At 34.3% G+C, this 27,396-nt stretch overlaps 1 protein-coding gene across 1 annotated transcript in view; it reads right to left on the reverse strand.

Annotated features, from left to right (window-relative positions):
• Positions 1–27,396, reverse strand: part of LOC113933182 (BEN domain-containing protein 5) — a 1,542,215-nt gene that overhangs the window by 1,201,197 nt on the left and 313,622 nt on the right. Inside the window, exon 3 of the mRNA XM_035727241.1 lies at positions 21,955–22,079. Within this exon, the coding sequence (XP_035583134.1) occupies positions 21,955–22,079 (125 nt within the window). The remainder of the gene's footprint in view (positions 1–21,954; positions 22,080–27,396) is intronic.

A 27,396-nucleotide genomic window follows, 5' to 3' on the forward strand; every position in this document is an offset into this window, starting at 1 on the left:
CCTATATTTCTATTCTGTTGTTTTTTTTCTCCCTTCCTAATTGCAAGATTCCTTCTTTTATCATATTCTTTTCATTTTGAAAACCTGTTTAGCAAATAATTATATTAGTTTTCCTTTATCTGAAATGCTTTGATTATCTCTTTATTCCTGAAGGACATTTTCACTGGATACAGAATTCTGAGTTAACAGTTCAGTTCTTTTCTACCAGAACTTGAATGTTAAGCACTTCTTTCTGGCTCCCATGGTTTCTGAGGATTAATCTTCTATCATTCAAATTGTTTTTTCATTACTGATAATGAAATTTTTTTCTCCTTAGTTTATAGTTTGACTATTATGTGTTTTGTCATAGTTTTATTTGGTTTTATCCATTTTGTGGTTCACTCAATCTATAGGTTTGTCTCTGCCAAATTTGGGAAATTTTCACCCATTATATGGCTGAATACTTTTTTAGCCCCAACCTCTTTCATATTTTCTTCTGGGGTTCCAATGATACAAATATTAGATCTGTTACATTCCCACCTGTCCTTAATGCTCTGTTCATTTTTTTCTATTTTTCCTACTTTGTTCAGAATGGGTAATTTTTATGTTCTACATTCAAGTTCACTGTTTGTTCTTCTGTTCTCTCCATTCTGTTGAGTCCTTTGAGTTTTTTAATTTAGTTTATTTTACTTTCCATTTCTAAAATTCTCATTAGTTCTTTCCAGCTTCTATTTCTTTACTGAAACGTATCTTTTTCCCATTTAGGTGTGCTGTAATAGCTTGTTAAAGTATTTTTATAATATAAAAATATATTTTTAAAATCCTTGTCAGATAATTGTAACAGCTGTGTTACCTCAATGCTGAATTTCATCATCTTATCTGTATGCAATCATTGTTTACTGGTTCCAAGGTCCCTACATATATTTTAGGTTGAAAAGAGAAAATAACATGCATCAGGCCTCTGAGTTCAGGTACAGATTCTAGCAGATAAAGAACTGACAAGGGAAGCAGATCAGCCTAAAAGGAAAGTGTGGTTACCCCAAAAAGAGTGGAGTCTTGATTTCAGAAATGACACAGTACCAGGGTGTCACTGCAAAGACAATTGCAAAACACATTCATTTTATTAACATATTCATTTTTTAAAGGCAGGCATCTTATCAAGTACTGAGGAAACCAAGGTAATAATAGTATTTTTATATTATTAGTAGTAATAATAATAATAGCTAAATATTATTGATACTTTTTTATCCCAGTATAAGCTCATTAATTCCTCACAACAAGCTCCATTTGGCAGAAATATAAATAAGAAATCAAGTCTCTGTCCCTAATATAAATTAGCTAAAAATCCTGGGGGAGTGGGAGAAGAGGCATACAAACCATCAACTACATCATGTGATAACAATGTTGTGTTGGCAACAGCACAAAAGCTCTAGGAGCACAATATATAAGTAAGAAGAAGCTTCTCAGAGAAGAGACTTTTTACCTATATCTTAAAGGATTTGTTAGCCACGCAAATTGAGAACTAGAGAAAGGCTTTCCAAATTGAGAGAATAGCATGAATAATAAATGAATCATCACGGATGAACCCCAAGTTTCTAGTTTGTGTAATCAAATAGACAATGATGCAATAAACCAAAAGACTAAAAGGAAGATACAGACTTTGGGGAAAGTTGTTGTTCAATATTAACATGGAGGCTTCTAGCAGACAGAAAGATGGATGAAGTGAAACTGGAGTTCAAGATCAAAAAGTCATCAACATTTAGTTTGTCACTCTACAGAGTGCTGTAAGCAAGCTAGCGGAAATCCAAAGGTGAACACAAATGTAGGCAGGTTCCAAGCAGTTTGGACCATTCCAGACTCATATGGGAACATTATGGGAGTTTCTCACAGTTCATCTGGTTAGACTTCAAAGCTTTCTCCGAACATTTAGCAAATCAAAGCCTACAAAAGTTTCAGTGCCTTTTCCTCATGATTTTATTGCTTTTGTTCTGCCAAGGCAAGGCTTAGACTACCCATGAAACTTTGCATAAAATTTAAATATCAATCTCTCATTCCTTTGGCAGTAGATCAGCCAACAACCCATAGTTTTAAGACTCATCTAGCCTAAGATGCTCTGTTTCTAGTACCCAGAGTTTCATTTGCATAAAGATCTTTTTCACTTTCTACATCTGTGTTTTATTTATATTGCAACAGCAATATTTATAAGTTTATGTCACAATAAGTTTCCAGTATAAATTTGGATCTTCTTTAATTGTTTAGCAGTTAAAAACCACACAAAAAGAGTAAAAGAAAAAAAATCCACCACAAAATTCCTCATAGTGAAACTCGTATGAGAGTTTTCCTCATAAACAAGTAACCATTTCATATCACATCACACAATGTTCATGTTAAAGTACAATAAATGGTAAAATATGACTTCCCTACTCTATGGCCAACTTAACAATCTTAATGAAAGTGGAAAGATGTGTTTTGCTTTATATAAATTGACACCATGATATGATTTGATTACTTTTACCACTTATTTCACTACTAATTGAAGCTTTTGGCTATCATATCAAGTTTATGATATTTATTTGACTAAGATGAGTTTTCCCTATTCAAGACTAGCTCTAAGGACCAAATCTAGTAATGTCTTCTCTCTATAACCCTCCTTTAAATATTCCCTGAGCCCTAGCCCAACTAAAAGTGGTAAGCTTTCATATTTAACCTGTATTTCTAGTACTAAACATTATTTTATTCATTGGTTTACATTTTTTTTTGTATAATTGATTCACCCTCATTACTAGAGTATGTGCCCCGTTAGTTCAAAAAGGGACTTCTTTATACAAATGCCTTGATTCACAGTGGGTCATAAACATGTTTGTTGAATAAATGTAACTACTCTCCCTAGTCATACTCCCATTTTTCATCAATGACTCAGTTATTTGTTTATGACTAACAACACCAACAACGTTCTATGATGCTTAGAGAATCATCTGAGCCTTAACTGTACATGTAAGATTTAGATAGTGAGTGTTACTACCTTGGAATCTAAAATAATAATTTAGACTAGTGATAAGGCTCACTGTCCTCATAAAACATATCACTAAACTAACAATATTTTGTAGGTTCATTTACTTATCCGTTTATGTTTCTCTCACTAAAATATAAGCTCAATGACTCATAGAACATTTCTTTTGCCACTATATCTTTAGTGCCTAGCATAGTGCCTGGCATATAACAGGTTCTTAAAAAATACTTCTTGAATAAGTTTAACAAATGTTTTCTGAAGTAAACCATGTGCCAGGGACTTTACCACGTGCTCATTACTTAATTTCAAACAAAATTAACACACATAATTATTTCATTTAATATAAACAACAATGCCTTGAAATAATGTTATTTGATATGCAAAATGAGACTCAGAGGTTAAGTAACAGCTGAAAGCCAACAACTACTGAGTAGTTATTAAGCTTGAATTTAAATTCAGGAATGTTTGATTCCACTCTCCCTTACGAGTTTCATCCTCCCAATCTAAACATTCATTACATACTCAGATGAATTCAGTAAAAGAAAGTAGCTCACCTCCTTTGCTCCCAACTTTCTTCCATTCTTTTGAAGTGGAATTGGGTAATTAAGTATATTCAATCAACTGACTAAAGGAATTTTTAAAAAAAGAAATCAGTGAATATCAATCACATATAGAAGTTAAATACCCTGAAGCAAACATAGTTATTTTTCAGACATGTTTTCTAAATATGACACAGTAAATATTGTTGGATCACCAAATACTATATTTTACAGATTAACTTTTTATCTTTGGGAGAAAATGGAAAAGAGAATAAAAAGGAAAAGAAAATGCTTCCATATTTGGTTGCCATTTACCCAGTCCATTTATACACTATTGTTTTTACTTAATGACACATATTAACAATATAATATTTCCAAATGTTTAAGAGAAAATTCACATCAACATCACTTTACTTTAGATACTACAAATTTAAAACAATTTAGAAAAATTTATTATACTCAAAAGTAATTATTCTACACTCTACTTGTAATTCAGCAGAGCAACAGAATCAATGAGACAAGAGTAATCTTGGTATAAAATTAGGTTTGATATACTAATTTTTGAAAGTGAAAGTTCTTTGCCAAAAATCTATATGTGGAACATTACCAGAGAAGCATCAGCAAAGTCCCCAAGACATTTGCATTATGAGAGACAAAAATAAGAAAAGAAAATGAAACTATATTTAAAATGAACACCAGAGCAGACCTTAGTGAAGGGGCAAAACAACTAGCATGGAAGTCAAGAGACCTGAGCTGTAAGTTTAGTTCTGCCATAAACTAAATGTAAAACATTGAGTGACACATTTCATCATTCTAAACCTCAGGTTTATTATATATAAGAAAAGATATAAAGTTTGAAAGATGAAGAGTGTAAAGGTATTCTAGAAACATGGATACAAAGGCTAAAAGACAAAAAGAACACAATATATTAGGTGAATGTAAAGTTGTCAGAGGTGGCTGGACTGCTGACTTTCAGCTAGTTACTTACCTTCTATTAGTCTCAGTTTTGTTGCCTAATTTAATGATTCTTACTTCACAGCTGTATACTTTATTAAATAATTAAATAAATGAAAATCTAGTAAAGTCCCTTATGCAACTATATAATTTTAGTTATAGAGAATCATCATGTTACTTTAAGAATATAATTTTCAGGGCGCCTGGGTGGCTCAGATGGTTAAGCATCTGTCTTCGGCTCAGGTCATGATCCCAGGGTCCTGGGATGGAGCCCCACATTGGGTTCCCTGCTTGGCGGGGAACCTGCTTCTCCCTCTCCCTCGACTGTTCCCCCTGCTTGTGTGCTCTCTCACTCTCTCTGTCAAATAAGTAAATAAAATCTTTAAAAAAAAAAATCTTCAAAGAATATAATTTTCAGGTGACAGCAAATATGCAGGCTTCAGATATGAAGAAATGGTCATTAAGATTACTTTCAACTATGAAATTTTGTGACTATGTTTTGCTTTAAAAGCTGCAAGGGCATTTGACAAAATTCAACCCCCGTTCATGCTAAAACCTATCAGCAAATTCAGAGTGAAAGGGAATGTCTTCAATTTAATAAAGGACATCTATAAAAAAAACTACATAACATCTTAAGTAACATCATACTTAGTGATGAAAGGCTGGAAGCATTCCCCTAAAATGTGGAATTAGACAATGAGGTCCACTCTCATTACTCCTATTCATCACTGTAATAGTGGCCATAGCTGATGGAAACAACAAGAAAAAGTTTTTGAATTAAAAAACAAAACAAGGCATGTAGATATAAACATTCTCTACTCCTAGATGACATAATTACCTATGCAGAATATCTCAATTAACAAATAAACTACTAGAAGTAATTAGTCAGTTTAGCAAGGATGCAGATTATAAAATCAGTGTCATATTACTATATACTAACAAAGAACAATTAGTAATTAAAAACTTTTAAATAATTTTATTTACAACAGTACCAAAAAGAAAAGAAATATTTAGGCATAAATCTAACAAAACATAAGTGACAACTCTAGGTTGGAAAAAAAAAACCCTAGAAACAAAAAAATTGATGAAAGAAATCAAATAAGACATAAAATAAATGGAAAGATATATATTTATAGCTCATGGATTAGAAGAAACAATATTGTTAAGATGTCAATATGTCAATTTCTCCTACATGTCTAAAGATTCAATACAATTCCAATCAAAATCCCAGCAGGATAGGATTTTTTTTTTTTGTAGAAATCAAAAACCTTATTCTAAAATTTACGTGAGAAGGCAAAGGTACTAGAATAACCAAAAGGATTTGGAAAAAGATAACAAGTTGAAAGACTTACACCACCTGATTTTAAGATTTGGTATTAAGCTACAGAAATCAAGATAGTTGGAAATGGAGAAAGGATGATCATATAATTCAATGGAACAAACTAGAGTCCAGAAACGGACCCACATATATATGGTCAACTGATTTTAAACAAAGATGCAAATAATTTTATAGAGAAAGGGCAGGGTTTTGTTTTTTTTTAAAGATGGTACTGAAATAGATATCCATATGCAAAAGATAAAAAAAAAAAACCAACCTTCCAAGAAAAACTCAATCCTAGTTCACACCATATGTAAATATTAATTTAAAATGGATCATAGACCTAAATATAAAACCTAAGACCACAAAATTTTCAGAAGAAAACATAGGAGAAAATTTTGTGATCTTCAGTTAGACAAAGATTTCTTAGAATTAACATCGGGCGCCTGGGTGGCTCAGTCGGTTAAGCGACTGCCTTCGGCTCAGGTCATGATCCTGGAGTCCCGGGATCGAGTCCCACATCGGGCTCCCTGCTCAGCAGGGAGTCTGCTTCTCCCTCTGACCCTCTTCCCTCTCGTGCTCTCTATCTCTCAGTCTCTCTCAAATAAATAAATAAAATCTTTAAAAAAAAAAAAAGAATTAACATCAAAAGCATGATCCATAACAGAAAAATAATTGGACTATACAAAAACTATAAATTTGTTCTGTGAAAGATACTTTTAAAGGAATAAAAAGATCAACCCCAGTCAGGGAGGAAATATTTGCAAAACAGATGATAAATGATTTATATTTAGAATTTTTAAGAAACTCTCAAATCTTAATAATAAAATAACCCAATTTAGAACACTAACAAAAATTTTGAATAGGTACTTCATCAAAGAATAAATACAGATGGCAAATAAGTACATGAAGATGTTCAAAGTTTTTAGTCATTAGGGAAATTCAAATTAAAATCACAAGATACAAATGCACATCTATTAGAATGGATAAGATTAAAAAATACTGATGATACCGAGTGCTGGCAAGGATATGCAGTAACTGGAACTTTCATACATTGCTGATGGAAATGCAAACTGATAAAGCCACTTTGAGAAACAGTTTGGCAGTTACTTACAAAGTTAAACATACACTTACCATATGACCAAGCAATCCTCCCAAGTATTTACCCAAATGAAATGAAAACTTATATTCACAAACATAAAAAAGTACAAGAATATTTATATAGCAGTTTAACTTATAATTTCCAAAACCTGGAAACATCTGCAAAATCCCTTAACTGGATAAACAAACTGTGGTAACATGTGCCACTTTCTATAAATAGCTTATTTGTTTACTTTCTCCTATTTATTCTCTTTCTTCTCATAATAAAACATAAGCTTCCCCAGAACAGAATAAACTTGTCTTTTATTCAATGCTGATTCCTGTCTACCCAGAACAGTGTCTAGCATATTATAGGTACACAATAAATATTTCTTGAATATTAATACCAAGAAAAATAACATTTACGGAGGGCTTTCTAAGTGTCACACAAAACTTCAATAGCTTGGTTATACTGTATCATGTAGATAGGCAACTAAGACATTAGTGAGCATAAAATCTCTTGCTCAAGGTCACACAATATATAGCTAAGTAGAATATGAACCCTGGCAGTATGACTCCAAAGCATGAACTTAATCCAAATGAAGAAGTATTGGAAGGGCATTACAGGAAAGAGCAAAATGCAGGGAGGTGAGAAACAACATGGTCTCTGCAGGAAACTACAAGAAGGCCAATAAGTATTTATGGCAAAGAAAACTAGACAGGAGCCAGATCGTGAAGAGCACCATATGCCAGGCTAAGAAACCTGGATTTTACTCTAAAGGAATAGGGAACATTTTAGGGCTTTAGCAGTGGAGTAGCAAAGTCAGATTTTCAGTTTACATAGAATACTCCAGGTCAGTGTAAAAGATGGAGTTAAATAGCACAAGACTCAAGAAAAAGCTACATGTTGAAAGATGAATGCCATTGTCAGGCAACTTAATGTAATACACTGAAATTGAATGATAGTAGCAGAGATAGAAAGAAACATTGAGGAAATTGAGGAAATAATTTTGAAAGTGGTAAAATCAAGGAGCAAATTTGATTTTGTCATTTATAAAATGAAGATGATAATAGTACCAACCTCCCAAAGTTAGTGTGAAGACTGAAAATAATGCATTTAGCATAGTACTGGCACAGCATAAGCGATCACTAAATGGTGGTTACATTAAAATCATGATAATTATCATTATCACTATTTTTATATATGGATCCACAAGGAAGAAGTCTAAGATAACTCACACACTTCCAGTTTGAATGACTGCATGAAGAGTAGTAACATTCACTAGAATATACAGTAGATAGAAGAGGCAGATTGAGATAAGATAAAGAGCTTACTTTTGTAAATGATGAATCTGAGACACCATGGGACATTCAGCAGTGATGTACGAAAGGCAGTTGAATCCAGGAGTTTTAATCTCAGGAGAGATTTTCAGTTAAAGATACAATTGGGAATATGGAAAAGAGATATAAATGTAAGATGTAATGATGTGAAATAGAATCATGGTGAGTATCAATGTTTAAGGAGTTTGTAGGATAGGAGAAGCCCATGAAGGACTTCTGAAGAATCAGAAGAAATAAAAAAGGAGATACAAGGAAAATCAAGAGAGGAATATCAGGAAAGCCAAGGAAACAGAATTTCTAACAGTGAACTGTCAACAGTATCAAATGCAAGATAAATTAAAATAATGGATATAATATGCCTATTGGATTTAGCAACATGATAATCATTCATGACTATTGTAGTAGCAAAATGCCTGTTTAAAAAAAAATACTACAAAGTATAATGCCAGCTAAGTTTATGTTTGAATGCTATTTTAAATTATACTAATAGTATCTGGTATAAGTGATATAATGGACAAATATACAAACTATATACACAAAGGCATTGATACATATGTATGTATATCATTATTATAAATATACAAGCAAGTAATTCCATGTATAGTTCTTAGATCTACTAGCACTTCCTAGAAACTCAACTTTATCTGTATAAAGATTACAAGTAAAAACAATAGAAGCCAACTTGAAAAAATGAAAATGTGTTCACACTGGCAGTACTTGCACAAAAATTGAAATAATATAGGTAGTTGATATGCAAATTCCTTAACCTTTCCATATCTCCTGAATTGAATACTACCCTATCATGTTTTTTGTTTCTTTTTTTCTTTCCAAGTTTTTATTTAAATTCTAATTAGTTTACACACAGTTCAAAATTTAGTTTCAGGTGTAAAATTTAGTAAATCAACACTTAATACCCTATCTTCTGAATGTTTCCATAAACAAAGAATTCCTCACCCCATGAATCAGAAACATGGCTAACTTATGTTGTATCTTACAAAGACCACACTAAAATAAATGTGCCACCAACCCCATTCAACAAATACGGTTTCTTAAGCTAAAAATAAAAATATATGCTTATGTTGCAGACATTCTTTAGGTGTTTTATAAACATCTATTACTGATCTCCAAAACAATACCTCAAAGCAAGTAATACTGTACCAAATATATGGATGAATAACTGATGCTTACTTAGCAGGGTTAGGTAACTTGCCCAAGGACACAAAGTCAGCAAGTGACAGAAAAAAATCTTGATGCCAGAACTCATGCTTTTTCCCACTACACTCTAATATGATCACTACCCCTGAACAATAAGAAGCAAAAGATGTCTTTTTCATGCCAGTATACCTGAGAGAGATTTCTCTTCTCTTTCTCTCATTTCTAAGAGTATTTCTTCTCAATCCAACACTTTTAAGAAAAGCTTTATCACTTACTCTTCAGTGAGTTGCCTATTTATATCCTTGGTATACTTCGGTGTTTTTCTTTTTCTTTTCTTTTTGCTTGTAGGAGTTCTTTATATTTTTTGGATACCAATCTTATATCTGTAATATATTGCACAAATTTTATTTCCTAAAATAATGCATAACTTTCAACGCTGGTTCTTTTGTCACCTAGACCTTATTTTTATAAATGCAAGTTTCTCTTTATGATTTTGCTTTTCTGTGCCTCGCATAAGAATTTTTTAAAGATTTATTTATTTATTTTAGAGAGAGAAAGAGAGAGCAAGTAGGGGGAGAGAAGCGTGGAGGGAGAGGGAGAGAGAATCTCAAGCAGACTCCCCGCTGAATGTGGAGCCGGAGGCAGGGCTCGATCCTACCACCCTAAGATCATAACCTAAGCTGAAATCAAGTGTCTGATGCTCAATGAAGTGAGTCACCCAGGTGCCCCCTAAGAATTTTAATCCTACTCCCAAAGCCAATAAAATATTTTATATTTGTTTTTCACAACCTAAATTTTCAATTTATTTTCATATTTAAGTATTTAATCCATCTATAACATGGGGATAATTTGTGCCATTGATTGAATAGACCCTACTATTCCTATTTTCTAATGAAACCTCTGTTATATAAATAACCTTGTTTCTGATTTCCAGACTATCTATTTGGACTATTTGTCTATTATTATGTCAATGTCATACTATTTTAATCACTTTTGCTATAAATAAAAATTATTAGCTGAAATATGGGGTTTCTATAAAATAAACATATACCCATTCATTATTCTTCAAAATTGGCTTGACTATTTTTGCCCTTTGGTTTTCCACATGAATTTTTAAGCTAGCTTGTCAAATTCTATGAAAAGAATTTGGGGGAGTGATTCTAATTGGAATTGCATTAAAATAAAAGTTTGATTTGGGGAGAATTGACATCTTATAATATTGAGCCTTCACTTCCACAAACACACCTTTTAATCTCAATTCATAAGATCATCTATCCACTGTATCTCATTATTGCTAGCATCTCCCTACTCCTCTGTCATTCCTCCTCATTTTTTAATGACTGCTACTCAGGCCTCACTGTCATTTCTCCAATATACACAGAGACAATCTTTCCCAACATTCTGGCTACTAGATCTCCCCTATATCTCTCCTATATCTTATCTTCCACTATACTTTATCTAGCTGCATATACAGTCTTACTTCACACCTTGATATTACCAATAATTGCAATAACCGCAATCTCTTCAATTTCTTTCATTCATCTTACTCTCTAATGACCACCCATTCTCTTTGAAGCTTACTATAGTACACTGCCTATCAAAACTACTTTCACTTCATCAGAATGTCCAACAAAGATGAATAAAATTTCTGTTTGCCTAGAAAAGTTCTGGTTTATGACTGCTATCTAGTTATAATTATTAGATTATCTTTTACTCTCAAAATTGACTGGATTTGGATAATATGGTCACCCTACCTCCAATGTATTGATCTATAATGTTTTCACTACCTTTCACCTTACCATTATTCTTTATTCCCTTAATGTACTCTCTCTTCTCCAGGCTTTCTTCAATGTGCCCTGGACTCTTCATTCTTCTCTTAGTTTGTTGTCTGTACTGGTGAAAACACAACCGTGTTCCATTTACAGCCATAACAGACTATCTGGTACTGAATTTATCCTCCCAGTATAAACAAGCAGAACACTGGACAAAATACATAAAACACCTTTTTTTTGGCATTAGACAGCTGGCAATTCATGACTGCTTTCTGAGACAAGGGAAAGAAATCAGGTAAGCCCTGGGATCACTAAGGTTTTCTGTCTGGAGGCACCTTCTGAACTATGATGCAAGGCAAAGGAACTCATGCAAAATGATAACTCACTGAGTTGAAGAACAGAAGCTGGAGTTCCAGGAGTGGGGTTGGAGATGATGTGGCTAGAATTATTGAACAGAGCACTGGAGAAGACTATGCACAGAAAAAACTCCAGAAATTTGTACTGGGTCCAACTTGAGTCTCTGGCTGAATGCAAAGCTGTATATGCATAAGGTAAGACTCCAGGAAAATAGGCAAAGAACCATTAGAAGAAAGTGGTGGAAGAAATCCAGAAACTCACACAGAGCTGGGAGACATTCAAATCCAAACAAATCAGAGTGGAAGCCTCAATAAATACTTCACTAGAGACTCCAGAAAGATCACATCTTAGTAGCAGGGTTAAACCAGCCCTAAACTAGAAGCTAATCTAGACCTGCCTTAGTAACACTTAGAAGCAAGCCTACATAACCACAATGGGTGTAACTGTTCCATATCTGCCCTCTTACCATAAACAAATAAAAAACTGGATAAAATATATGAGTAGATGTTTTCACACACTGGACAAGAGGCATCATAAAGCTAGGATCCCTAAGAGAAAAGAAACAAATGAGATAATTCCTGTTATCACTCTGGCTTTCAAGACACAGGGATGGGAAACATTCCAGTTGTAACCAGAATAGAGAGACCCCACTGAATATCTGGAGCACATTCGGTAGATACTCTGGAAGGGCTATGTCTGACCTAGTAGAACTGAAGTGTATCATCACTGAACTAGGCCTGCACTAACAAAGATTTAAAAGAAACCTCAAAAAAGGCAAGCTGTTTTACAGGTAACTGTCTGCCAAAAAAAAAAAAAAAAAAAAAGAAGAAGAAGAAGAAGAAGAAAGAAAAAAGAAAAGAGAAAAAGAAACAAAATCCTGAATAATTTTTCTTTAAAAAAAAATCTAACAATGTCAGATTCAATAAAAAATGTCTAGATATGCAAAAAGCATAAAACTGTGACCTATAATCAGGAGAAAAATCAATTGATATAAATCTACCCAGAAATGACAAAGATAATAGAATTCTCAGCAGTCTGTATACAGTTATAAATGTATTCAAGTATATTATAAACATATTCAAGGATTTAATGTATAACATAAACATGATGAGAGAAACAGAAGATATAAAAAAGAACCAAGTGAAAATTCTCATTTATTGCTAGTGAGAATGTAAAAGGATAGAACAATATGGGGAAAGGATTAACTCTGAGGCAGTGTAAGGGTACTTTTGGTAGTAATGGAAATGTTTTATATTTTGATTGTGATATATTTTAATTTGACTATGAAAATCATATCACAACAAGTTGATTAAAAAGTAAAAATATAATAAAATAAATACTGTTTCCTCAGGAAAAGTAAAAACACAACTATGGTTAAATCAAACTTTCTCACTATTCTGCATGTGCATGCTTATAACTACAAGGAATAGGTGAAAAACACTCACATTGAATTTTATGCCTTTAAATTCATGTCTGTATATCTCAATATAACCTTTACTATTGTCAACAAATGATATTATTCTACCATAAGTCATTTACTCTTCCCCTCTCTTTGATGAGTACATTATACCTTGTATCATTTCAAGTTTCCAAAACTCCTTCCCCCATCATCAATCTCTGCTGATGATCTTGCTTCCTATTTCACTGAAAGGATTGAAGGAACAGAAGAAAAACTCCACAGATTACTTCCACTACCTTTGTCCACTTACTAGCATCAGCTCCAAATTCTTCCCTCCAACATGTTACTTATTATGTGAGAAACATCTATCTGCATTCCTACCTAAAGGCAATCCTTCAATTTATGAACTGTCTCTTCTCAATATGCAGGAATATCACTCCAAACTATCCATTCTCCTCTCTGTATCATCAGTTGTTTGTTCCATATTAGATCATGCTAATCAGGATATAAACATGCTATTTCTTCCACATAACCAAAAAAAAATTTTTTTTTCTCAGACCTATTACCTCTATTAGCTATCATTCCATTTAATTGCTCTTCTTTGCAAGGAACTTCTTGAAAAAATGTTGCCTACAATAGATGTCTCCAATGCCTCTCCTCCCATTGTCTTTTTTTTTTTAATTTTACTTTATCATGGCAAGAACATTTAACATGAGATCTACCCTGAAAAAAATATTAAGAGCACAATACAGTATCATTGACTACAATGTGGTATATACATACAATGGAATACTATACAACCTGTGAAAAGAAGGAAATTGTGCAATATGAAACAACATGGATGAACACTGAGGATATTATGCTCTCATCGTCTAACGCCTATTCTAGCACTCAATTAAAACTGTTATTTGTCAAGGTCATCAATAATTTCCATAATCCCAAATCCAACAGTCAATCCTGTATTCCCATCTTATTTAAATTATCAGCAGCATATTTCACAGTACATTACTCACTTCTCCTTCGTGATTGTTCTTCAATTAGATTCCAAGATAATACACACTTGGATTTCCTTCTACTAACAACCTGCTCTTTTTCAGTTTCCTTTACTGGCTTCTCAGTCAGAGGTCCCTAAACTCACTACTTATTCCTCTCCTCTTCTCTATTTACACTTACTCTTATAGTAATATCATCTCTGTTTTATCACTTTAAATACTCTATATGCTAGCAATTCCCAAATATATAGCTTCAATCCTGACTTCTCTTTCAGACTCCACACTCATGTATGCCAACTGCCTACTTATTAGTGTATTTGAATATATGATAGGTATCTCATATTTAACCTGTCTAAAATTGAACTCCTCATCTTTCTCAAAACCTGCTCCTCTGGCTGCCTTCTGTATCTCTGTAGATCAGATACTCATGCCAAAGCCCTAAAGTCATCCTTGATTCCTCTTTTGATTACACATCCACATCAAATCCAGAAGGAAATCCTCTGGCCGTATCTTCAAATATCTCTCACCATTTAAACTGCAACCATAATAGTCCAAACCACTATCTCTGTCACTGAAATTAGAATAAAAGTCTCCAAACTGGATCCCTGTTTCTATCCTTGGGCCATTCTGTCTTTAATGTCTACTTTTAACAGAGAAACGTCAATAATTTTATGATATCAGTCATATCATGTAACTACTCTGTTAAACTCTGCTCCACCGGATCCTACAAAATCATCACTTCAACCCACCCACTGCTACCCTACCACATACATACTTCTTTCACCACATTTTCTACTATTTTCTGCCTTGCTCACGCAGCTCTAATCACACTGGTTTCTTTGCTATACCTCAAATGAACCAGATATGATTCCAATAGGACACTGGGTTAGGGGAATAGCTATTCCAACTTGTAAGAATGCCCTTCTACCAGATATTTGTAAAGCATATTTCCTTACTTCCTTTGTCTTTGCTCAGATGTTACCTTCTCAAGGAGGCCTACTTTAATGACGATTCATTTTGTTCTCCTCTACATATGCCTCCTAACCTATTCTACTTTTTCTTTTAAAATTTATCACTTTCTAATATACTATTCCCTCATTTGTTATGTCTATCTTTTGTCTTTCTCTTTGACCCAATGATACACCTAGAATGGAAACCCCACAGGTACTCCTATCTTTTTTTCTCACTTGATTACTAGATTCCAAGTGTTACAGCTATGTCTAGAACAAAGAGGTAGTCATTAAATATTTGTTGAATAAAAGTATATCCTCCATGCGATTCCTGGGTGGCTCAGTCAGTTAAGCATCTGACTCTTGATTTTGGCTCACAACCATTATCTCAGGGTTGTGAAACCAAGCCCTTCATTGAGGAGACATGTCTAGAAAAATGTTGCTTTGACTGATGTCAAAGAAATTACGGCTTGTGTGCCGTCTTCTAGGATTTTTATGGTTTAAAGTTTCACATTTAGGTCTTTAATCAATTTTGAGTTTATTTGTGTGTATGGTATAAGAAAGCAGTCCAGTTTCATTCTTCTGTATTACAGTTGTCGAGTTTTCCCAACACCATCTGTTGAACAGATTATCTTTTTCCCATTGCATATTCTTGCCTCTTTTGTCATAAATTAACTGACCATATAATCATGGGTTTCTTTCTGGATTTTCTATTCTGTTCCCTTGCTCTATGTGTCTATTTTTGTGCCAGTGCCATATTGTTTTGATTACTGCAATTTTGTAGTATATCTTAAAATCTGGAGTTGTGATACCTCCAGTTTCATTCTCTTCCTTTTCAAGATTGCTTTGGCTATTTGAGGTCTCTTATGATTCCATACACATTTTAGTATCATTTGTTCTAGTTTTGTGAAAAATGCTGTTGGTATATTGATAGGGATTGAATTAAATCTATAGATTGCTTTGGATAATATGGACATTTTAACAATATTAACTCCTCTAATCCATGAGCATGGAATACCTTTCCATGTGTTTGTGTCACCTTTATTTTCAATGGATGCTTTTAAAGTTTCACCATTACGTATGATCCTTGATCTTGATTCTTTGAAGAGATTCTCTATCAAATAAAAAAGTTCCTTTCTCATCCTAGTTTGCTCAAGTCTAAGCTCAAACGGGTTTTACATTTTAGCTATTGGTTTCTATGCATCTACTGAGATAATATTTTGAAAGGCAGCATAAGACAGAAGAGAAAAAGCTCTAGAACCAGTAAATAATATGCTCCAAAATATAACTAGAATACAAGCAAGCCTAAAAATAAATATGCCAAAAGTTCACAGTAATGCTTTCTAGTTAGTAGGATTATAGGTTTCTGTTTTGTTTTGTTTTCTTTGCTCCCATTACTAACTTTGTTTTCCAAATCTTCTACAGTGACTAGTTAGGTACATATCCTGACTCTACCACCTACTAACTGCATTATTTCAACAAGTTATTTATCCTTTCTTTCAGTTTCTTCACCTATAAAATGAAGAGGTATAATAGTATTTAAGACAAATGACTATTTTGAAGATTAAACAAACTAATATAAAGGATTTAGAATAGTACCTATAATATAGAAGTGTTCAATAAATGTTAGATATTTTTATAACAAATTGAATGACAGGGAAAATGAGAACCTGTGTTATACTCTAGAAGGAGTATTAGAAGTATAGTAATATTAATAGCTAACATATTTTGTTCACTTCTTATGTGCCACGCATTGGGTTAAGAGTTTTACATGCATTATCACATATAATTCTTAGAGCAACTCTACTAGATACTATTAAAACATTAAACAGATGTAGAAATTGACGATTTAAATTGATCAATAACTTTCCCATGGTCACAGAGCTAGAAAATAAGTGGCAAAGCTAGGCTTATAATTCAGCCTAGGTGATGATCAATAATATATTTATAAGAAGGAGGAGGAGGAATAAGAAGAGAATAAGCAGGATAAAAAGGAAGAGAAAAAAAAACTAAACCCATTAATAGTAATCTAGTAATAATCTGTTATAGTGTTTTCTCTTGTTTTGTTAGTATTATTTCTACCATTCTGGTGTTTTAATAAAAATAATAGCCAACAGGTATTGAGCTCCTATTAGATATCTACCAAACACCATGGTAGGTTCTTTGCATACATTGTCTCACATAATTTTCACAACACTCACATGAAGTTATAGTATTATATTTACAGAAAACTGAGTCATCAAGAGATTAATTTAACTGATCAAGGGTAAAACAACTCACAAGTATCAGAGTCAGGATTTAAACCCAAATGTGGGGGTGCCTGCGTGGCTGAGTCATTAAGCGTCTGCCTTTGGCTCAGGTCATGATCCCAGGGTCCTGGGATTGAGCCCCGCATGGGGCTCCCTGCTCAGGGGGGAGCCTGCTTCTCCCTCTCCCACTCCCCCTGCTTGTGTTCCCTCTCTCACTGTGTCTCTCTCTGTCAAATAAATAAAATCTTTAAAATAAAATTTAAAGAAAAATAAATAAATAAATAAATAAATAAACCCAAATGTGTTTTAATCCATTGTCTGTGCTCTTTCTACTGTGATATGCTGCCTCTGTGCACTGTTGATTTTGCCCAGGATGAAGTTTCACTGAACCTAAACTCTCCAGGATGGAGACTAAAGAAGAGCAAACTGTTGGAATTTTGAGGTCCAATTCAGACATGTTATATATAAAGTGTGTGTGTGTGTTTAAGCTACATTACTGCATACAGTAATGTAAGAAATACTTCATCATGTAAAAAAAACTTCTATTTTTAAATTTTCCATTACATACCTAAGAGGACAGTCGGTTGGCACACTCAAACTAAAGAGGATTGCTGAATTGAGAAAAAGAGCCAAAATAATAAATGGATCTGTTTTGTTATCTCATGTTGTTGCTGGAATGCAATTCATTCCTTTATGACTAGAGTCCTGAAACACTGAAGTATATCCGATTTATTTGTGTAAAATTTCAAAGTAAGTGATGAAAAAATTTATTCTAAATATATGAAATACTGAACTCATGAAACAAGTCAAAACACGAAATTCAAGGAAAAGCATCTCATTGCTGATACGACAGTAAAACAGTATCATTTTTTTGGTACTAATATAGAATATGTATGAAGAGTTCAAAAATATTCATATCATTTATCTATCAATTCCCCTCCTAAGAATTTATCCTAAGTAAGGAAAATGAAATATGGGTAACATTTCATACATGAAGATATTCATTCCAGTGTTATTTATAACAACAGATAATGGAAAATAATCTTTATGCTCAAGAGAAAGGAAATGGTCCAATAGTATAAAGCTATTATACAGTCATGTTTATGAAGTTTTTAGTGACAGAAAATTGCTTGTGATACTATTTAGTTAATTTAAAAGCAAAACATAAAAATTTGTATATGGTAAAAAATTTAATTATGCTCCAAAAAACAAAGTAGGAAATAAAAAGCCTAGAAGTAAACATACGAAAAAGTTAATTTTTGTTTCCAGATAGTAAGATTTTGTGTGTGCTTTTTCTCTGCTTATTATAATTGTCTATATTTTCAAAATTTACTACATTGAGCATCAGTGAATCAAAAAAAGGAAAAATTAATTCAAAGAGATTAAAACAATATAAAGGAAAGAAAACAGAGTTTAAAAGTCAAGACATATCATTTTCCCACTCTTATTGGCTGAAGTTTTGTCATGAGTATTTAAACAGAAAGATTTGTTTTCACATCACACAAGTATTTTGCTGCATCAACAAATTTCCACATAACAATATTTATTACAAGTTTTTCAGAGAGAAAATTACTTTCTAATAAAAGTATCTTGATGTTAGTTTGCATAGACTCCTGCAAACACTATTTAGCAATCACTTTTGAGGGTTTATGTATCAGTCCTACAATACAGCACCATATATTCCAAGTTTTATCACTTCTTACAAATGTCAAGGGAAATAACCAAAGAGCTAGACCTGTTTATATGGTATATTTGATGCTGTAATTTTTAACATTCATTTAATGGACTCAGACTTTGATGACTAATAATTCTTTTGCTTCCTAGCACTAAACCCTAAATAAGGTTCCTGACTAGATTACATTCATGAAGGTCTCATTTTAACGGAAATTAGAGAGATGGAAAAGATGATAGGAAGAGACATTATAAAAACAGACCTTACAAGTCAAACTTAATAGTAAAACCATTCTCTTTCATGTAGACAACCATGAAAACAAATATCCTGTGAGTGAGAGATATATATTGTATCTTTCTAGCAGATCTTTATGCCATCTTGAGACAGATTTCCATAACTATATTATGTGATTACAGTTGATGAAGCAATGGCCCAAAGAAAGAGGCTGATAAAGCATCACACTCCAGGAAACCAGATAAACATGTTCATGATTTCTAATTGTAACAACAGTAGAATAGCACTGGATATGAAGAGAGAGACCCAGAGAGTCAGAGTAAATATTGGTTCCTCCAACTTTAAAAATAAGCATTCATAGAAACAACACCAACTCTTATTAGAATAACCCCTTGGAACACATTCATGTTACTTCCTTAACTGATAGGCAAGACTGCAAAAGAGGCTGTATGACTTTAGCATATAGTATAAAAATTATGACACTCTGGAAGAGACATTTTAAACAACAAAAAGAACATACCTGTCATCAACTAGAAGAGCAAAGAACAAGAAACTGAAATTTATGAGTAACCTGTCCAAAAAACTATCTCACAAAGTATAACTTAAGAAATACATTTTCCTAGGCACCTGGGTGGCTCAGTGGGTTAAGCAATGGGCTCTTGATTTCAGCTCAGGTCATGATCTCAGGGTTGTGAGATTGAGCCCTGTGTTGGGCTTCATTCTGGGCGTGGAGCATGATTAAGATTCTTTCTCTCCCTCTATCTCTGTCCCTGCCCCCCCCAAAAAAAGAAAAGAAAGAAACACATTTTCCCTGTCTAGTCAAACCACTCCTCACTGCTCCTCCTAACCAGAGTAGCTATGTAAGAATATTATTTGTACAGAGACTAAAGTGCAAGAAAAACTGGGCTAAGAATTTAATGTGGCCCAAAGTTAAAGAACCATAATAATTTTGGAGCTTTAACTAAGGCTCTATTTAGCAAAGATATGATTAGGATAGAGGATTCTATTATTTGAAAAGTAATAGGTCTCATTTCTTAGGATTTAGTCTATTCCTAGAAGCAATATGCAAGCTGAAGGATGTTTATATGCTGTGCATAAAGAGGAAAACAGTAAACCCCTTTGGGAAATTAGAAATCCTGGCAGATTATACTGCTTTCAAGAAAATGTTTCCCTTCCTTCATATGAATTGACTATATTGCTTCAGAATTATCATTTGTTTTTCAGTGGTGTATGTTACAACCATAAGTTACTGACAGGAGACACCAACAGAAGAATAAGAGGTTGTATGTCTACCTCATGGTAGCAGAGAGAGCTTGATAAGGGACCCAAAGTTGGAGTGCCAAGACTCAGTCTTGTAGATGTGGCTAGAGTCTCCTGCGGTGAGTTATATACTCTTAAGACTTGGTAACATAGACTTGGAAAATGCATTTTGATAATTACTAACTGTCTTATTGGAACACGAGGATACTCCTATTGTCAGGTGAACCCCTGGTCAGGGAAAGTGTAGGTTTTCCTAAGGTGGGTGAAGGGGAGAATATTGTTACTCTTACTAGGAAAAGCTGAAAAATGAATTATCTCATGGAAGTATAGGTAAAACTAAGAAGCAAAGCTAGGAACTAAAGTTATGTCCTTAAGCAGCTTTCTGTATGCATTTAACATTTTTTCCCACTTATCCCAAATCATGTTTAGCGAACAATATAGAGTTCTCCCATCTATTTAATTAATTCCAGTTAACCCTTAAACTTCATTAAACATTACATAGACCTGTGTCATTACAAACAGTCATGTGCCAGTGGTGTTGTAGAGAATTAAGAGACTAGACAGTAAATTGGATTGACTGTTCCTTGCACCCCTCTCCTGCTGAAGGCACCATGCCAGTAACAGGAGTTAATCTAATCCGTAAATTCCAGACACTGACCACTGCCAGAAAAATGAATCTAATTGAAGTTGAGAAAAATGGCGAGAAGTAAGCAACCAATTGAAAGAGCAAACAGGATGGACTGACTTGCGAGGGAAAATTAAACCAACTCTCCCTTTCCCCCAAGTATACTAGAAAAAGATGACCTGATGGAAGAAGGCAGATAGATATTCTGTTATAGGGCTGCACTTTCATCTGCTTAAAAAAAGTCATATCACTATATGTACAAAGTTTGTGCGGTTTTCCATGACTAGCTGTCTTAATAAAATCGAATGATAGATGATTTCTTAGAATTACATGTTTATTAAGGCATATACATTTAGTTCTATTTTCATTAATACTTTCTCACTCAAAATATATGAACAGGATTATAAAAAAACATACGCTGTTTGAAAATATTGATGAAGAAATTGTGGTTACAGACAGATTAATACGATCAGAATGAAAGAAAAATTAGTACACAGAAATATAAGCCAAAAAATTTAGTGAGTGATATAAAATTGGATCTGAGTTTCCCAACATATTAAAAAAAAAGAGGGGGGAAATAGGATGAGTTACAAGAATTATATTATTTTTAAGATATAAACACCTTGTACAAAAGAAGAAAAGCTTTTTCTGAAACTGAGCCCTGTTAGAAATGTCCCTCACAGATCTTTATAAAGAAAAATAATATAGAGAACACACTCTATAATAAACATAAGTCACTTTCAATGGTTCCTCAAGGAAACACAGCACATTATAATAATTCCTTAATCAGTAAAGAACACTTTCTGTTCTCAAATAATCAAATAATCTCAAATAATCAGTAAAGAACACTTTCTGTTCTCAAATAATCTCAAAAATTATTTAATGACCACCAGATAACAAAAGCCAGCATAGTATACATATTTCTGTATAACTCTTAGAACTATATCATTCCTAGAGATATACCAGAATATATTCCTAATCTGGTCATTATATTGAGATTTCTAAAGTAAAACAAAAGCATAATATTCTTACCAAAACCACACTGAAGATATCCAATATTTCCCTCACCTGTGATTCTTTCACATTTTCAACAGTAAAGTTGAACCAGACTCGGAAGCGTGGATTACAGGTATCCGGCCTAATGAATAAGTCATACTCAAATTCAGAAACCTGGTCTACCCGTCCAAGGTTACCTGGTGATAGAAATTAAAAGAACTGTGTTTTAATAGAAGTTCAGGCAGCTCAATAGCACATACATTTAAATATTATGAGCTCTGAAAGCAACATTTGTCATTATTCAGTATTTCTAGGTTCAGCATTCACAATTTATGAGGCTGCCAACTCTGAATACAGCCCAGGATAAGAGAAGCCTTCCAGCTAGTCCGTGCTGTGGTACAAACAGCTCTTCTAGTACTTATCATTCATATCTGTTTGTGCTACAAGTAACAGATTATTAGACTGGGATGTCCCATGGAGCATGTGGCAAGCCCCAATAAACAAAGGAAGAATCACAACCAAACTTCAGTTTCCTAGTTAGAAAAAAGGACAATAATACTTTATGTATTTTGTATTAAGCTTTATACAAACTACGTTTACCTCTAATTTAATTTAATTCTGACAACAATGCTAAGCATTTTGTACTATTTGTGGTAATTTCCGAACTTCTATCAGAACGTGTTAAAGGATATGTAGAATAAGGTTTTAAACAAAAATTAGAAGTAGTTGCTCCATAAGAATAATGACAAATTCAAAACGGCCATGAAATTAATTTCCATTTTCTCCACCAACAGAACAGTTATATCAAAAATTTAGGTTTCAGGGAGAGCAAGATGGCGAAGGAGTAGGAGACCTAAATTACATCTGGTCCAAGGAATTCAGCTAGATAGGAATCAAACCAATCCGAACACCTACGAACTCAACAGGAAATCGAAGAAAAGAATAGCAGGAAATCTGAACAGAAAAGCGACCTCTTTCTAGAAGGTAGGACGTGTGGAGAAGTGAATCCAAGGCAATATCTGCTATGTGCTGATATGATATGTGCTGCCAAGGCAATATTTGGGAAAATAGACGGCGGGGGATGGGGCCTCCATAAGCCCCTCCTGGCAAGTGATAGAGCAGCCGAAAAAAAATCAGAAATTTTAGAAGGTGGCTCTGGTGACGGACGTCACTCCAGTGGCTAAGTGAGGGGTGGAATACTCGCTGGGACACTGTGGTCTCAGGACCCTCTGGGTCACAGAAAGACAGGGGTACCTGAGTGCGGCAGAACTCCCAGGTATCGGAGCATGGAACTGGCTGCAGAGATGGAGCCGAGGAGTGGGCTCCCAGCTGCGGGTTGCTGTAAACCAAGATCTGTGACACGTTCGGGCCACAGCTCCTCCAGCAGGGACCCAACAAACAGCAGATCCGGGGAGACGCCCCATCCTCCCCCTGAGGGGAGTGGCGCAGGAGCGCACTGCAGAGATCTGCTGGGTTTGGAGACTCCAAACAGGGTCATGTGCCACAGACAGAAACGGTCGGTCACAGGCCAGCTGAGCACGGAGTGCGGCCGGAGATCGGGGAGATGAGAGTGGCTGACTGTTTTTCTCTGGGGGTGCACTGAGGAGCGGGGCCCCGAGTTCTCAACTCCTCCAGGTGGAGATTGGGAGGCCACCATTTTCACTCTGGTCCTCCACAGCTGTACCAAGAGCTTGCAGGGAACAAAAGCTCTTGAGAGCAAACGCGAGTAAATTACTTAGCCAGGCCCCCAGCAAGGGTGGGGCAATTCCACCTCCGACAAAGACATTTGAGAACCACTGTAACAGGCCCCTCCCCCAGAAAATAAGCAAGAACAGCCCGCCAAGACCAAGTTTACCCATCAATGAGAGAGAAGAACTCCAGAATAGGGGAATACTGCCCATAGAATTCATGGTTATTCTGCCATGATTCTTTAGTCTTACAAAGTTAATTTTTAAAATTTTTTTTTAATTTTTCTATTTCCCTTTTTCAACCAACATCTGATCAATCCCTTTTTTAAAAAATCTTTTTATTTTTCATTCTAAGAGTCATACTGAATCCTTTCATATTAGTTAACCTTATTTTTGATATAAATATATAAGTTGCTCTCTCTTTAAAATTTTGGAATACACTTCCTTCCACCAGACCAAAATACACCCTAAATCTCTAGTGTATGGCTTTGTTCTACTCTCCTGCCTGATCATATTCTCTCCCTTTTTTTCTTTTTTCAAATCCTCTTCTTTTTTCAACTACCTTCTTATTATACCAATTCCTTTTATAAAATCATTTATACTTTTCAACTTTACAATCATATTCCATCCCTCCATCGTATTTACCCTTACTTTTCTACATATATAAGTTTTTCTTTCTTTAAAATTTTAGGAGTCACTTTCTTCTAACAGACCAAAATATGCCCAAAATATACTTTGTGACACTAATCTATGCAACAGCCTGACATATTTGATCATATTCTGTTATATTTGTTAGTTTGTTTGTTTTCTATCTTTTTCTTTTTCCTTTCTTTTTTCTATCTTTCCCTTTCTTTTCCCACAGTTTCAGGTCTCTTCTGATTAGTGTATATTTTTCTGGGGTCATTGTTACCCTGTTAGCATTTTGTTCTCTCATTCATCTATTGTCCTCTGACAAAATGACAAGACGGAAAAAAATCACCTCAAAAAAAAGAACAAGAGGCAGTACTAACTGCCAGGGACCTAATCAATATGGACATTAGTAAGATGTCAGAACCAGAGTTCAAAATGACGATTTTAAAGATACTAGCTGGACTTGAAAAAAGCATGGAAGATATTAGACAAACCATTTCTGCAGAAATAAAACAACTAAAATCTAGCCAAATCGAAATTAAAAAGGCTATTAATGAGGAGCAATTAAAAATGGAGGCTCTAACTACTGGGATAAATGAGGCAGATGAGAGAATTAGTGATATAGAAGACCAAATGATGGAAAATAAAGAACCTGAGAAAAAGAGAGATAAACAACTACTGGATCACGAGGGCAGAATTCGAGAGATAAGTGATACCATAAGACAAAACAATATTAGTATAATTGGGATCCCAGAAGAAGAAGAAAGAGAGAGAGGGGCAGAAGGTATACTGGAGCAAAGTATAGCAGAGACCTTCCCTAATTTGGGGAAGGAAACAGGCATCAAAATCCAGGAGGCACAGAGAACCTCCTCAAAATCAATAGAAATAGGTCAATGCTCTGACATCTAATAGCAAAACTTACGAGTCTCATAGACAAAGAGAAAATCCTGAAAGAAGCTTGGGATAAGAGATCTGTAAACTACAATGGTAGAAACATTAGACTGGCAACAGACTTGTCCACAGAAACTTGGCAGGCCAGAAATGACTGGCATGGTATATTCAGAGCACTAAATGAGAAAAATATGCAGCCAAGAATACTATGTCCAGCTAGGCTGTCACTGAAAACAGAAGGAGAGATAAAAATCTTCCAGGACAAACAAAAACTAAAGGAATTTGGAAACACGAAACCAGCCATCCAAAAATATTGAAAGTGGTGCTCTAAGCAAAGAGAGAGCCTAAAAGTAACATAGACCAGAAAGGATTACAGAAAATATACAGTAACACTCACCTTATAGGCAATAAAATAGCACTAAATTCATATCTTTCAATAGTTACCCTGAATGTAAATGGGCTAAATGCCCCAATCAAAAGACACAGGCTATCAGAATGGATAAAAAAACAACACCCATCAATATACTGTCTACAAGGGACTCATTTTAGACCCAAAGACACCCCAAGATTGAAAATGAGGGGGTGGAAAACAATTTACCATTCTAATGGACACCAAAAGAAAGCTGGGGTGGCAATCCTTATATCAAACAAATTAAGTTTTGAACCAAAAACTATAATAACAGATGAGGAAGGACATTATATCATACTTAAAGGGTCTATCCAACAAGAAGATCTAACAATTGTAAACATCTATGCCCCTAACAAGGGAGCATCCAATTATATAAGCCAATTAATAACAAAAGCAAAGAAACATATCAACAACAATACAATAATAGTGGGGGACTTTAACACCCCCCTGACTGAAATGGACAGATCATCTAAGCAAAAGATCAACAAGGAAATAAAGACTTTAAATGACACACTGAACCAAATGGACTTCACAGACATATTCAGAACATTCCATCCCAAAGCAATGGAATACACATTCTTCTCTAGTGCCCATGGAACATTCTCCAGAATTGATCACATCCTGGGTCACAAATCAGATCTCAACTGATACCAAAAGATTGGGATCATTCCCTGCATATTTTCGGACCACAATGCTTTGAAACTAGAACTCAATCCCAAGAGGAAAGTCGGAAAGAACTCAAATACATGGAGGCTAAAGAGCATCCTACTAAAGAATGAATGGGTCAACCAGGAAATTAAAGAAGAATTAAAAAAACTCATGTAAACCAATGAAAATGAAAACACAACTGTTCAAAACCTTTGGGATGCAGCAAAGGCAGTCCTAAGAGGAAAGTATATAGCAATACAAGATTTTCTCAAGAAACAAGAAAGGTCTCAAATACACAACCTAACCCTACACCTGAAGGAGCTGGAGAAAGAACAGCAAATAAAGCCTAAACCCAGCAGGAGAACAGAAATAATACAGATCAGAGCAGAAATCAATGAACTAGAAACCAAAAGAACAGTAGAACAGATCAACGAAACTAGGAGCTGGTTCTTTGAAAGAATTAACAAGATTGATAAACTCCTAGCCAGACTTAAAATCATGAATGAAAGACCAGAGATCACAACCAACACCAAAGAAATACAATTAATTATAAGAACATGTTATGAGCAACTATATGCCAGCAAATTAGATAATCTGGAAGAAATGGATGCATTCCTAGAGATGTATCAACTACCAAAACTGAACCAGAAAGAAATAGAAAACCTAAACAGACCTATAACCACTAAGGAAATTGAAGCAGTCATCAAAAATCTCCCAACAAACAAAAGCCCAGGGCCAGATGGCTTCGCAGGGGAATTCTACCAAACATTTAAGGAAGAATTAATACCTATTCTTCTGAAACTGTTCCAAAAAATAGAAATGGAAGGAAAACTTCCAAACTCGTTTTATGAGGCCACCATTACCTTGATCCCAAAACCAGACAAAGAGCCCATTAAAAAGGAGAATTACCGATCAATATCCTTAATGAACACGGACGCAAAAATTCTCACCAAAATACTACCCAATAGTATCCAACATTACCTTAAAAGAATTATTCACCACAACCAAGTGGGATTTATCCCTGGGCTGCAAGTTTGGTTCAACATCTACAAATCAATCAATGTGATACAATACATTAAAAAAAAGAAAGAACAAGAATCATATAATCCTCTCAATAGATGCAGAAAAAGCATTTGACAAAGTACAGGGAAGCAAGAGCAAAAATGAACTATTGGGATTTCAACAAGATAAAAAGCTTTTGCACAGCAAAAGAAACAGTCAACAAAACCAAAAGACAACTACACAATG

This window comes from Zalophus californianus, chromosome 4, assembly GCF_009762305.2.
Source record: "Zalophus californianus isolate mZalCal1 chromosome 4, mZalCal1.pri.v2, whole genome shotgun sequence".
In the NCBI taxonomy this organism is placed as follows: Eukaryota; Metazoa; Chordata; class Mammalia; order Carnivora; family Otariidae; genus Zalophus; species Zalophus californianus.